The sequence below is a fragment of the Calypte anna genome, chromosome 24, assembly GCF_003957555.1.
Source record: "Calypte anna isolate BGI_N300 chromosome 24, bCalAnn1_v1.p, whole genome shotgun sequence".
In the NCBI taxonomy this organism is placed as follows: domain Eukaryota; kingdom Metazoa; phylum Chordata; class Aves; order Apodiformes; family Trochilidae; genus Calypte; species Calypte anna.
In genome coordinates, this window is record NC_044269.1 from 582832 (window position 1) to 597869 (window position 15038).

At 43.1% G+C, this 15038-nt stretch overlaps 2 protein-coding genes across 2 annotated transcripts in view; one reads left to right on the plus strand and one right to left on the minus strand.

Moving 5' to 3' along the window:
* The window catches only part of KCNJ5 (potassium inwardly rectifying channel subfamily J member 5), a 40328-nt gene extending 36893 nt beyond the window's left edge, over positions 1 to 3435 (minus strand). The window contains exon 1 of the mRNA XM_008498493.2: positions 3381 to 3435. The gene's annotated coding sequence lies outside the window, so the exon portion shown is untranslated. The remainder of the gene's footprint in view (positions 1 to 3380) is intronic.
* KCNJ1 (potassium inwardly rectifying channel subfamily J member 1) lies at positions 1467 to 10164 on the plus strand. The gene is made up of 2 exons (XM_008498492.2): positions 1467 to 1479; positions 9044 to 10164. Exon 2 carries the CDS (start codon positions 9052 to 9054, stop codon positions 10162 to 10164), a length of 1113 nt encoding a protein of 370 aa, XP_008496714.1. The 5' UTR covers positions 1467 to 1479; positions 9044 to 9051.
* Positions 10165 to 15038: the final 4874 nt, after the last annotated feature.

Here is a 15038-nt window from a genome sequence, read left to right on the forward strand (position 1 = left end):
AGCCATTGAATGTATCCACACAACACCCTAGTTTCACTTCCATCTTATGATTAGATGGGGAAGCAGGCAAGGGGAGAACACTTGTCCCATAGTAACAAAAAATAAATAAATGTAAAAAGTCAGGAAGTGAGCTCAAATATTTGGACTCTCCAGAGAACACTTTATCACTTGATTATGCTTCCTAGGTCCTGCAGCCAGAAGCTTTCTTATTAGGGCAGATTAGTTTGTTTATGGGTTAAGACATAATATGCTCACTAAGTTTACTCTTTGCTGCAAAATAGCAAGAACAGAATGTGCTGAATACTGGTCTCTGACCTCGCTAATAAGTTGATTTAATTAGATTTGATTTTTCAAATGTAACATCTCAAGTCAGCCATAAACTCTGGAATTAGCATATCACGTCTCAACACAGGAGAGATTTTAAAGTAGCATAAAGAGATGAAGTCCATGCCCAATGAATTTCAAATTACACCAAGGATGAACTCAGCCATATGCATGTCAAACTAAAATTGTGCAGACTCTGAGTGCATCCAGCAGCAAAGTTATTAATGGCTTACATTCGCTATTAAGAATGCAAAGTAGCTAATTTGCACCCAGTTTGTTCATACCTCTCCTCACATCAATGACCCATGTGATGGGTCAATAATTCACTCAATGCATACTGAAAGCCAAGAATATCTTTCAAGTCAATTACACTTGTATAAATAATTAGGAACACAAAAGTAACTGAAGGACTGGAATAGGAAAAGCTCTCCTGGTGAAACACTGTACACCCCAGGGAAAGCAGACTCTGTTATCTTTAGATTTGCAGCTGGTTTTCCCTAATACCTTCACGTGGCACTGTGTATGCCCCTGAAGCAGAAATTAGCCTTGAAAAGGGGAAATTTGGAGTTACAATATTTTAGGGAAGAAACAGGTACTCATTTAACTAAAGGCTATTTGCTTCCTGCAGGAGATGTGAAAAAAGTAGGACATCAGGCAAATAGCTGCCTACTGAGATTTGATCCTCGAGATTTATTCAGCTTTCATGGCATTCAGTTGTAATAAATCTCAGGAACATTTTAACCCATCTACTAGGCACAAGCAGACTCTAGTTTGAACTCTAGTTCAGACAAAATTTGCTGTATGAAAGAGTATCAAATGCCTTTAATACCTCTGACTTCAGCTGAAAAGCTCTGAAGTCAGACTTTTTCACAGCCCATGTCCTGGGACTGCAAACTGACTTTAAAAGCCATGGTGGGGGCTGCAGGCTCTGCTTTGCATCCCTAGAGAAGGCACTGGAATGTTGGCTGGTGTCTACCTCCCAGTGCAGCAGCCAAGAAGAGCTGAGGGAAAAGAAGCCACTGAGATGAGACTGTAATGACACAAGATGTATCTAGACAGCTTGGTTGAACATCATAGAAACCAGGAACTAGAAGTAGGACAAAATCTGTCAGTCAAAGTTTGCAGTGCTGCCAGCACTTGTGATCAGAGCACTGTGTGGTGAAAAGAAATGTTCCAAGCTACTGGTGTCTGATACTCTTCTTGCTGAACATCAACTGATGAAGCAGGCAGCAGGTGACATTCAACCTTGGAGTCTTGCAGGCCCAGTGAGCAGGAAAAGAACACAAGATGAACAGGTAACAGGTAATGTGATCAATGTATTTCAGCATCTCAGATGGACAGATACAAAGGACCTCCCATAGGAGACAGCCTCCATCCAAAAGGGCACAAGGAAACATGTATCTGCTCAGGAATGCAATTAATTCTTTCCCTTTTTAACAATTCTATGATTTTATTGTTGGTGTCTCTGGTTGTTAGATGTACTGTAAGAATTATGAGGCTGCATTCTCCCTCCCAGATGCTTCCATTCCCCTTGTTACAGCAGTCAGGGTGTCCCTTTATTCTGCTGAGGTAAAAAGCAAGTTCAAAAAGCTAAGTCCAAAATGCCTATTAATAGAGGGCAAGCCTGGAATGATACCTCTTTCATCACTGCTGGAAAACTTCTGAAGGACAGACAGGACACATTCAGAAGAATCTAACACATGCCCTTGAAGGAAACAGTCTGTGAATAGAATAAAGTTTGAAAGAACTGCCTTCTACATGGAAAAAAAATAGCAGTAATTAGTATTTATGGCACACACTCACTCCTGAAGGATTTCAAAATAATTTCTAAGTGACTCTAACAGGACCAGGCAGTCAAGAAGTTGCTTAGTAATAAAATAACACTCTACATCATGAAAAAACATTATCATCATTAGAACAGCCTCACAGTTGCCTGTAAAGTAGTGGAATTATTGTTATTTCTTTTGCAGACAGGGGACATGAATTAGAAAGCAATTAAAACATTCTGAGACCACACAGTCAGCACCACAGCTCAAGAGCTGCCTGTTTACAGACCAGTGAATCCACATTTCTCCTCATCCTTAACCATTTCAGAAGGTGCTGCAGAATGCACCTACCATCTATTCCATCATCTGGTTCACCTCCAGTTCTTTTCTCTTGCAATTTGAGAAACTCTCAGTGCTGGGGCTCCCAACAGGAACCTGGCAAAGCAGATATTTGAATCTGGCTTATCAAGACCAATATCATTGTCCTGTCGAGGCTGCTGTGGTTGGCTCACTGGCAACAAGCCAACCAGTTTAGAAATCAAAGTCACCTTGATAACCACAAAAAACTGAAATCACAGCCTAGCTGTAGGGAAGGACTGCAACAGGACAGTGCTCCTAACAATACATGAAAATATTCCCAAACTACTGCCTAGGTTAACTGCCCAGGACACTGTTCCCCCTGGAACAGGTGAAAGAGAGCAGCAAAGCAGTGTTATCACGAGTAACAAATAGCTGGTCAGAGCACCAACAAACCAGGTACAGTCTGTTATAGAAACAAAGCAGCAGAATCCAAAGGAACTCTTCCCACTGCAGGATCATCCAGGTTAAATGGTAATTCGCTTCTCCTTCACCTTCCTCTGGCTCACCCAGAAGGAGCATGACAGCACAACAAATGCTGCCTGCAGGGCTGACCACACAGCAGGGCTAGCAAGGCTCTTGTAGTCTGTTCTGAGTATTTCACTGCATCCCTTGTCTATTGTCTGTGATGTGAACTATGAGATGACTTTGTCTCAGAGCAACATTTGCTTTCTTGCTTTTGGTCCTTTACCACTGCCATAGAGTGCAAAGAGCAACTTCATGCTTGGCTTGTGCACTGAGTAACCAAGGACCCCTTTTCAACCACACTGAAACTGTTCTGTGTTAATGTTTCCTGTCAGCAACCTTACACACACCCAGAGCTGGGTCCTTTTCCAAGCAGGATGAAGCCTCACTCAGTTTACATTTACCAACACTTTAGAAAGAAAGAGTGCATTAACAGAAACTTTTATGTGACCAGGGAATGCTGAGTACCTTGAGACTAGAAGCTGAAGCAGGGTCAGAACTGTCAGAGAGGTTTTGCCTGAGGTCAGGGCTGTCTCCTGGCTGGGTGGCTGCTGCACAAAGCTCCTTTGCCGCATCCTGCTGGTGCCTGGGACTTGACATTGCCAACCTGCAGGAACACAGAGGGAGTTAATGATCCAACCCCTTACAGACATCAGCAAAGAACAACGAAATGAGAGACCACAAATGGGCTCACATGACTCTGCCCATTTCCCTGTGATTTTATGGCTGCTGTTGATGCAATATTGCCTCCCCAGCCCACACCTGACTGCCTGCCAGTCAGCTCTTGGGTTCTGGGTACCTTCTGCTCCCAGGCAGATAGGTCAGTAACTATTACTCTGCCTTTCCACCCAGTTCAGAGTATAAAGCCTTTTTCTAGCAACAGAGAGGAAAAGCAACCAGAAAACACTTATCTTTTGCCATCAGAATGTTTCAACAAAAAGCTGAATGTTTTATTTTCAAGACTGCTCAGTAAATCAAACTTAATTCTCTTAAGTAGAATACAAAACCAGCGTAACACTGTTGGCTAGTTAGATCCCTATTTTTTTTCTCTTGCAGACACATCACACAAAAGTCACACAAAAGCTTTGAGAAATTTTTTTTAGGAAAGAAAAATCCCAAAAGATACAATGTGCTTGGGAAAAAAAATTATCCAAAAGAACCGCTTCCTAATAAAAATTTTATATATTTTCAGTGGAAACCTAATTGTCTGAAAACAGAAACAGTTCCACTGGGAAAATTTGCTGTGTAGCAAAGGCAGCTCAGCTCCCAGATCTACTCTCCAGAGGCAAAATACCCAGCATGACTGCACATCTCAAGATGCATCCTGAAGGTGAAGTGAATCATCTGCACCATCCATGCCTGGGAATTCCCTGTCCCAGTAGAAGGTGCTGTGGGAGATAAAGTCTAGCCATAGAATTAGTCTGGCACTGGAAAAATATCAAATAATGAAGTTTTCTTTAGTCCATATGAAGTGATTATTGCTGGAAAGTGCTTGCAAATGTTTTTGTCTAGACAGAGCTGTTTTACAAGTGCCATGTTTCCAGTAAGCAGCAGAAAGGGAGTGACTGTGGGCTGGAGCTGGCCTCTTGCCTCCCTGGCACACAGGGCAGGAAGAAATGCTGCTTCTGTCAATCTATCAAAACTTTGGAGGTGTTTGCTTATCTGTGACATACAATTTGCTCTGCAGTCACCTGAAGCCTTTAAACTCTCTCCCCCGTAAATGTGGCTATGGATTAATTTTGTGTACAGCTAATTTGTGTACTAATTACACCATTATTACTTGCTAACACTGACAGTAATGACTTCATTGTCGTAAAGCCTTTATTTATTCTCCTGAAGTAAGTATTTTAACCTTTGAGGACCCCAAACACTCTTCAGCTTTCAGAAAACATGATTTGCTTGAGTCTCCACTGCTGCAGCACCTGTTCTTTCATTTATTCATTAGGTACTCACATAAAGCTGGTGAGATCCTACTTGTGTGCTTGCAGTAACCTGAGATGAAAGACATCTGTTCCACAGGCATTTCATATCACAGGGAGTGTTATGAACTAACACACAGGTACCACTTTGCCACTCCTGCTGGAAAGCAGGCATCACTGGAAGGGAACAGGGCAGCTCTTCACCATCCCACAGGAATAGGAGAGAGGGCAAGGCAGGGGGGAAGATCCTTTGCTGTATCCACCAGAAATTTCAGCTGGGCTTTAGGTTGGCAAAATGCAGTCACCAGACTGGAGCTGTGACAGGACTGCCAGATCAGCACTCTGAGTTGAAGGATCCTTCATCTCACACTGCTCAAGATCTTCTATCAGAAGTAAACACTTCATGATGACATTGCCAGGCGTCAGCCTGCCTGTTCCAGCAGGTCTGGTCCTTTGCTAACGTGTCATCAGAAAGGTAGCATGGGCAGGGAGAAGACTGCAAACCACACTGATTTTAGACATACCTCCAGGACTAACTAACAGGCAGCTTTAGGCGAGTTTATAGTCTTGTCATGATTACAATTGATTCAGTACTGAGTTAGCTCTGTCTTGGGCAGTCCTTGATTCTGACAAAACTTTGATATAAGAGGAAGACAGGGAGCTGGCATGCTGCAGCTCTCATCACAACAGGCACATTGGTGCTCTACCCAGAGCAAATGAGCTGTACTGTTCAAAGATCCCGGGAGTAAATCAGTAGATAACACACCATCAAACTAAGTGTTACAGTTTGCTTTTCTAATAAAAAAGGATTTTATAAGGTATTAAGGACTGGGTATTTCACACACCTTCAGAGAAGGTTCAACGTAAAGAAAAATACAGAAAAGACTGAAAGAAGATCTGAGTTTTGAAAAGACCTGAACAGAGCTGAAAAAAAATAATCCTTTAAAACTGTATTCCTCTTTCTTCTACCTAAGCTTCTTAGACCTTCATCTGAATCCCTAACAAAGATGTATTTCTAACAAAAGCTGCAGATTCAGTGGGCTGCTTTTCATTTATGCTATCTCCCCCTAATGATTCAGTTCTGCCAACTTTGCTCACCCAACCATCGCTGAAGGGAAGTAACACCAGAACTTCAGTGAAATAGCAGGTGACAGAACTTTGTTCTTGCCAGGCGCCCATCAAACACTAAACACCTGCCCCTTCCTTCACTCACTGATCTCCTCAAGAGCTGCATGTGGCTGAGATTAAAGCCATTTCCCTGGATTAACCTGCTCTGCACAAAGGACTGACTCAAAAACAATCACAGTGCCTGGTCATTATCCCTCACATACAGAATTTTTCAAAACAAAACAACTGAAAAGTAAGAGCAAAGAGAACCACTCAGTTACATTCCTGCCTGAGCAGAGGAACTCCGGCTGGTATGTAGCAAGCAGAACTGCAACCATTGCTGTTACCTACTTGTAGGAATGCAGAGAAAAGGTAGAAATGCATCTGTTAACAACTTTCTGAGCAGTTATCTAAGACTCTGGGTGAAGGGACAGAAATTAGCTAGGAAAAATCAGGAATATGAGAACAAAAGTCTTAGAGTTTCTGCTTACTCTAGTGATCACTGAGGAATGAGACTGGAACAGGGTGGTGGAAACTCCTTGTTTTCACAGCTAACCTTGATGTGCCATCTTTATTCATTGAGTAGTTTCATTGGCAAATGCCTCATTGTTCAGGAATAGCTGCAGCTCACCACCTATGAACATATTATGCCTGAGGACAGCAGCACTTTTATTAATCCTTGCAACAAGGAATGTGACACACAAGGCAGACAGCAATATTGTGTTTATTTGGGCCCAACAGGAAATGTATGCTGGTAAATATTAGCTAAGATTTAGCTGGGTTACCTCCAACTTCAATTGAAAGGCCTTCAAGTGCTGTTTTATATAATTCACTTTATATAATCTCCTCTAGACAGCCTGTGATATACATGCAGCATGCTGATCCAGGAGGGAATTTTTCTCCTGCTGAAGGAAACCAACACAGTTCAGTTGTGTGTGGGAGCAAGAAAGATTTGCTGAAGGGAGAATTCTTTTGTCATCCTGCCTGAAGAAGGGTGTCATTCTTCTGCCTCTTTTGTAGGTAGCTCAAGCAGGGCTTGAGCAACCTCTGAAGAGGACATGCCAAATTTAAAGAGGCAGGAAAAGAATGATAAAATCAGGGATCTCTTTTCAAGGTTCCAGTCTGATGGCCATGCTGATTAGCTCTCAGTTCTTCTCTGATTATTATCTACTGAATTGTATGTCCAGATCCTTGGTTAAATTCCCAAAGATCTCCCATGAAGGTGCAATCAGACCTATCAGAACTGTCATAGCAATTTATCACAAGAAGCATAAGAAGATGGATGAATCAGAAACCAGAATTTTTCTTCAGATTTCTTCCCTTCATACCTATTCCCTGGGATAAGGGGCACATCTGCTGTAGCTCACCTGGACAGTACAGGTGTGCAGCTTCCGATGGACCCAGTGCTTCACACACTACTCTGGTAATGACAGCTAATGTGCACATTACTGCAGAAAAATCCCAAAGTGAATGCCAGTGAGAGCTGAAGCTGCATAGTTTTTGCACAATAGGAGCATCAGAAGTTAATAGAAAAGCTCTTTTGACTAGTGTGCTGCACAGGAATATTTTACCTTGGCTCAAACTTTGCATTAACATGAACTTATTGAATGTGCATCAGGAAAATAAAACTTGGACTGTTCAGAAGGTGACCTCATTCTCCCCCTTCCTTAAATATGTGCTTAAAGTTTAACCTTTGTCAGCCACATTCACAACAGATAAATTCAACAGCAAATATTTAAAACAGTGAAAAGCTATGTTACAACTAAAGTGACCTTGAATTTTTTTTATTGGAATTGTAATGTGCAGAGAAGCAAAGTTATTTCAGTCTAAGTGCAGAAAGAAAGCAACTGTACAAGACAAACTCATTCTCAAGGCTGTTGACACAAATAAGGACATTAAATAATAGCATTTACTTCTGGCTTTACAAAATGTAATTGATTTGTCCTTAGACTCCATCACTCCAATCTAAGGGTTTTCTCTGGCCCCTGTAACTAAAGGAAGAACTTCTGTTTTAGCCAACTGAAACAACAGTAGGCAGCTCCTCCAAGTTAACCTGGATGCCTACAGAGTAAAGGAAAGAGGCTTTGCCAAAGAGCAGTTTGTTCCTTCAGAGAACAGCTCAGGTGACAAGACAAGAGACCCCCAGAGGGTGCATGTGTTTCCTTTACTGTCAGTGTGGAGTCAACTGGCACAGGCAATCACAAGCAGCTGAATGATACATTTCATACTCTACACATCTATGGATTAGCACCACCTTGGATATATGGAATTATAGCCTAAGGAAGCTAAACAACTCTTGCCAAGCAAAACTGGGGCAGTCCATTTGACAACAATTTGAGCCTAAGCATTTTGCTTCTAGCTGGAAAGGAAGCCTGGGGGGGACAGTGATTGATGCAGGCTTCAGGTAAGTGGTGTAGCATCTTTAGCTTGCCTCTAAAAAAATCATTCCTAAGGGTCATTTTAGTGTCACCTTCTGTTGGGAAGGGTAATACAGCAATAAAATAACAGTAGCAAAAAATTACCAAGTCTCCAGCTTTCCAGAGTTTGAAATCCAAATCTTCAAACCCAGTCTGTAACTATGCAAAAAACAACTGCATATCTGGCTTACTTATGCCTTTTGCATCTACTCACGTTTCTTCCTAAATTCACTGCCCACATCATATCCAGGGTCTCTTAATGCTGAGGTACACACACACGTGCATGTAGACAGGCCTCACTCCATCTTCTAAAAGGCAGAAAGACTCCTTAAAACCCAGCCACTCACCTGTTTTCCCAGCATATACCCACGATGAAGTTACCTGCTTCTCCACTTGAATAATCAGCTCAGCAGAGGACAATATTAACAGTTGACTGATTCAAGTTTATTGAGCAGGCCAAAATGATTATATTTTGCTGGAATGCTCCTTAGGCAAGAAACTGTGAGTTTCCTCATATACTTACTGGGAACATTTCCCCACCAACTGAGGGAAAATATGCAAATGGTGTAACTGTTTCCTAAACAAGTCTCATAAGACTTAGTCAGAGTTTTCTTCTCACCTGCAGGTCTAACTGCAACCTGTGTTACCTGTAATGTTTATTACTTCTTACTCTCCAGAACACTATCAGCAGAGGGAATGTTCAACTACCTCCGGAAACGCTTCACCAGGCACATCAGAGAACGCAGCAGGAGGAGAGCCAGGCTTGTCTCCAAAGATGGAAGGTGTAACATCGAGTTTGGCAATGTAGAACAGTCAAGGTTTGTCTTTTTGATTGATATATGGACAACTATCCTGGATCTCAGATGGAGATACAAAATGACCATCTTCATTTCAGCATTCTTAGGCAGCTGGTTTCTGTTTGGTCTCCTCTGGTATGTTGTGGCATACATACACAAAGATCTTCCAGAATTCAACCCTTCCATAAATCACACCCCCTGTGTCGAGAATATCAATGGCCTGACTTCAGCTTTCCTGTTCTCCTTGGAGACCCAGGTGACCATCGGTTATGGCTTCAGATGTGTCACAGAGCAATGTGCCACTGCCATTTTCCTGCTTATCTTCCAGTCTATCTTGGGGGTAATCATCAATTCTTTTATGTGTGGTGCCATCCTAGCCAAGATATCAAGGTCCAAAAACCGGGCTAAGACCATCACCTTCAGCAAGAATGCAGTCATCAGCAAACGTGGAGGGAAGCTCTGTCTCCTTATTCGGGTGGCAAACCTCAGGAAGAGTCTGCTGATTGGGAGTCACATCTACGGGAAGCTTCTGAAGACCACTATCACCCCAGAGGGAGAAACCATCATTTTGGACCAGGTCAACATAGAATTTATAGTGGATGCTGGCAATGAGAACCTCTTCTTCATCTCCCCATTAACTATCTATCATATCATAGATAAGAACAGCCCGTTCTTCCACATGGCAGCAGAAACCATTCTGCAGCAAGATTTTGAACTGGTGGTGTTTTTAGATGGCACAGTTGAAGCCACCAGTGCTACCTGTCAAGTGAGGACATCCTACATCCCAGAAGAGGTGCTCTGGGGTTACCGCTTTGCTCCCATTGTGTCCAAGACCAAAGAAGGGAAATACAGAGTGGATTTCCAGAACTTCAGCAAGACAGTGGCTGTGGAGACTCCCCACTGTGCCTTCTGTCTCTACAACGAGAAAGCCAAAGCCAAAGAGAAGAAAGGTTATGATAATCCTGGCTTTGTTTTGTCAGAAGTCAGTGAAACCAGTGACACAAAAATGTAGTTCTAGGTATTCACGGGACTGTTTTTCAAAATTAATACTATCTTGAGAAGATCAATAACTTAGCAACACACAAAAGAAATATAGGTTTGTTTTTACTCCAAAACCAGCCTTTATCTTCTCAAAACCCTCAAATTTAAGAGGAACAGAATGCTACTATTTAACTACGCTATATATATTCCATAGAATTTATCATTTTATACCTATGGAACACTATGATGCTGCTATGTTGGAATGTCCAACTCATTTAAGTTCCCAGAGGCACACAAGACTTAAAAAACCTGTAAAGATGGGGAGAAACTTCAGGACAAATGAAAGATGCATGGCTTTTGGAATGAGAACATGAAAAGGGGAGACAGAAGACAAGGCTAAAGAAACCTAATGCACTTAGGAGCCAGAGCCTCACAAAGTATATATTCCTGGTTGCCAAAGTCCTCCATAAAAGCAGATTCTCTGCCTCCAGAACACCTGAACTTCTGAACATTTTGGACAACTCCTTCTTTCTTTGAGGCTGCTTCATCTACAGGAATGGAGCATTAAGGGATGGTATGAGCTTAGGAAGCTAGGAAAGACAAAGCCTGGCCCATCCTGCTGCACCTAGAACTCTGTAAAACACTACTTCTCTCCTGGGAAAGCCTTTGATTCCTTTCAGGAAAAAATAGCTCAATGGAAACGAAAAATGGAAAGAATAAATAAATAAATAAAAAAGAGAAGCAAAGACCCACTATGCAATAACAAGAATTTTACAGCTTATTCCTGTTTCACCTTGAGATACATTTCAACCCCCTGGGAGCTGGCTAACTGTGAAATTAGGAAACATCTGAATACAACTATCCAGAAAGAAGCTGAGCCACAGTGGGGAGATGGACATAGATTGCTTCACACCTGGCAGAAGAGCAGTCCACTGGGAGAAGAGAGGAAATTCCCAACTCCAAATGTATCATTCCAAAAATCCACAATGCAAACACAGATTATCTTTTCCTTTGAAGCGTGAAGGTCTTATTAAAACAAAAACACAGCATAGGAGCCACCCACCAACAGTGGGCTTCGGATTTCATTCCAAACTGTTCATCTCACCACAGCAAAATGTGCGTTCCTACAGGAAACAAGTTCTGTTCAGTGCTATGATTTTTGACATTTAAATTTGAAGCATAAGAAGAAGAGCTTCAATAACTTTTTGGTGAATTTCCACTTCTTCACAGCCTTTTTTTCCCCCCCAACTAGTTCTTTTGCTGAGAGCTGAGGTGGCAGACCAAAGACAGCTAATTTTGGGAACCCTTCCCAGTGATGCAATTTAGCTCATCTCATTTTCAACAGTGGTAAAATGGGAGTATCTTTTTAAAACCTGCTGGACTGAGTGGTTTGAAAAGGAGGGGACAGTTAAGCAGGTGAAATGATGACAAGACAAAGTTACTTTGCAAATGGACATAACACAAGTATGGAAATGAAACTCTGGAAACCAAGAGTGTTCTGGTCTTGGTCCCAGTGTAGTATCAACTCCTTTGTTGGTTCACAATAAATCACTTCTGTATCTATCTCAGATTTGCCATCTGTAACTTGGGACAAAGTACATAAACTGTACAAAGAAGAATGTTACAAACAAATATGTCACTAAAGCACTTTAAAAGCCAATTCTCAGCTGTCTCAATCTTTCATCTTTTCAGTACACTGCTGTTATGCCCCTCTTCAAATGGAAAGGTCAGCTCAAAGAGTTCTGTTCTCATCACAGAGTTACTAAAACAGACAGTACTATGGCTAGAACTAAGTAATGCTAGAACTGGCAGCCAAAACCTTCAGAGTAATTGATATATTTCCCAGTATCTTAACCATACTGGTTTTGCAGCCTTCCAAAATAACACTGTCAACTGTAGAATATTTTTACAGTCCCAGTCACCACTGCACCTGCAGCTCTCCCACCAGTGAAATAAAGGCTCAGGAGTTGCAGGCTTGTCTGAACCAAAAGGCTGCTGCTACATTTCCTTCCTAGGCTTCCTGTACAGTTGTCCTGTAATTCCCTAGAAAACGGTACCACATTCAGGGCTCCAAGTTATACACCCTACCCTGGGGAGAAAAGATGCACCAATAGTACCCTTAATAGTAGAAAGACAGTCTGGACAGTACAAAAAACCAAGGCAATAGGAAATACATTTAAAAGGTCCAACCAGCTATAAAATCAAAAGCCAGAAAAAACTTAAAGAAAATAAGTGAAGATGGTTTGGGATGTTAGCCCTAGAGGGAAAAACATCAGATACCACTGCAGCTCCTGTCCACGAGGTGGTTTATAAAGAGAATGCACTTTCAGGCACTGCCCCTGGAAAGCCACCCCAAAATCCTAACCTTGTGTTCAGGACACAGCTTTCCCAACCTCTTCTCCTATGTCTCTACTGCACAAGTGTGAAGAGGCATTATTCACATCTAGGAGTATAAAGCCCTACCACAACTCAAAGAGAAGATACTTGCTCTCACTGCACGGATGCTGACCTGTTGCTCACTCTATTCTAAATTACCCCTGCCTCAAAAGCAAGTGGAGCTGCCTCAGGGAAGAGGGAGTGATTTCCATGTTTTGGTGTTCCAGAGGCAGGTCTGGCTACTGCACAGTCAGGGGAGATAAGAGGGGGACGTATCCAAAGTTGGCTGAGCTATTGAGCTTAATTAGAAGGGAATCATATTGGGACCTAAATGAGAATCCAGGAGCAAAAGCCTCCTCCCATGAGCCTGCTGCTGATTGTCACTTCAGGAAACGCCTGCCAGCGGTGCACCGAGCAGGGGACAGAGCACTGCAGTCTGAGCCCTGCAGCAGGAGAACAATGAGTGGAATTTCCTCTTTCTGTCCAGAGAGAGCTGTTTGTCACCACAGAGATAAAGAGCCAGGGCAGGGAAATAGGGTTATCGGGAGCCATGCTGCACACAGTGCCACTCAGGACAGACTCCACAGGAAGTCTATTTTGGGGGCTGTCACCCCTACTGCCATTAAAAGAAAGTTCAGTTAAGAGGATGAAAATAATGTAATCTTGCTGAGCAGAAGTGGCTGCAGGGAGCCACAGACTCAATACTGCAAAACAAAGACTGGTTTCTTTATCCATGACCCTGTTTCATGCCTACATCTCCACAGCTCTCTTCTCAAGCCTTACAGTTCTCCTGTCCCTGCCTCTCTGTCCACCCCAGCTCCAGGCTGCCCGTACTGTCACAGCAGCAGTGAGTCCTTTCACAGTGGGACATGTCATGGAGCCCAACAGTCAATACAAAGCAAAGGACTGGAGAGAAAGTCCTCCCTCTTCAGGAGAAGAGATCAAGACTATGTACTGACTGGTGGAGTAAGGCCTACAGGACTTAGCCGAGAAAGTGTTAGCCAGGCAGCAAGGCTTGGGAATAATGTGTCTGCACTAAACTTAATTTATCTTCTCATTTCACAAACAACATGTTTCTTCTACTGTATTTAAACATTCGTTCAAGCTGTGCATAATATTTCAATCATTTTGAAATAGATGTACCCTCCTGCTGGCAAATGAATAAGGCATCCTGCTGACTGCTGAAGAAAAGGCCATGAATTAAAATAACTGCTTTTAGTAAACTTACATATGCTAGTTAGCTGTCACTACACACTCTTTGGTAGTAACTGGTGAGAAGAGATCCCTAAATAATAAAAACAAACAAACCCTGGCAGACTGTTTAGATACTCATACTGACTTGCACTGTTGAAATGTGGCAGACCACTGCCAACCAGCTCCCAGCAATTGCCTGGATAACTTGTACACTTGTAAACTCAACTACTCCCCCATAAACAAGTCAGCAGCGTGCAAAGCCCTGACACAAGTGAGAGCAGCTGAGGTGTCATATCCTCTTTTCTCTCGCCAGGCAGCAAACTGATGTGGTTAGACTCACACAAATTCAGCTAAGAAGAGCCTTTATTTCCCCTTCAATTCACCCCTGCCTTGAAATGCCATCGTGCTGGCTCAATTCCTGTTCCCCACACAAGCTGGGAGGAACCACAGCACAACACAAGGGATGTGAGCAGAGCCCCTGCCACGACACAGGGGAAGCTGAGCAAGTTCCTAAACCCTCTGGTGAATCTCTGCCTACTGCTTCTTCCTGCAGCCTGGAGAGCCTCTGCCACAACACCCTCACTGGCCCTCAAGCACACATAATCCTGTGACAATGTCACTAGAACAAGAGTGAGGAAGGCTGCTAGAGGACACGGAGTGCTTGCTGAGGCCAAGCTGACATCCTGGGGGCATCTGCCTGGGGAAGCTTATAACTTGAACAAATGCACTGCTGTAAAGACAGATTTAAATTACCCCCATTGCAGGGAGGGGAGCAAGGGGAGGCTGGAAACGAGACATCATCACGTTGCATCTCCATTTGCATGCTGCTAGCCAGATGTACTCATGGGAAATATCGAAGCCCTTGCTTTCGTGGGTGACTGCATCCCAAGCAAGCTCTGCAGAGACTAAGTGACCGCATCAGACTGTTGTGACAACTCACACCGAGGATGCCAGAGGAGGCAGGGGTGCTGCCAGAGGGATGCCAGCGATCCCGGGAGCTGCCGCTGGATGGCAGCCCGCACCTCCGGATCACCTCCCAGCTCCACACGAGCATCAGCCCCGAGCCCGCACACTGCCAACTATGGCAACCTGGAAAGCGCCAAGAAAGAATTTATTGGGGCCGTTCCTTACTTTATTACACAAAGTTTAATGCAGTTAGTGACTTATTTTTGGAACGAGCTCTGCTAGTTGGATATATTTAGGCACTTCAGAGAAGTGTAGGGAGGCTTTAATTCACTGCAGTGAATTCAGAGGTGATGTGTAAGTGGAGGGCTGGGGGCTGTAAACATCACGTCTGCATCTAAAGCACCCCTAACAGAGTCTGTAGTAGGTGGA

What these genes read in the sequence shown, in the direction of transcription:
- KCNJ1 (XM_008498492.2), top strand. Translation starts at nt 9,052, where the DNA reads ATGTTCAACTACCTCCGGAAACGCTTCACCAGGCACATCAGAGAACGC.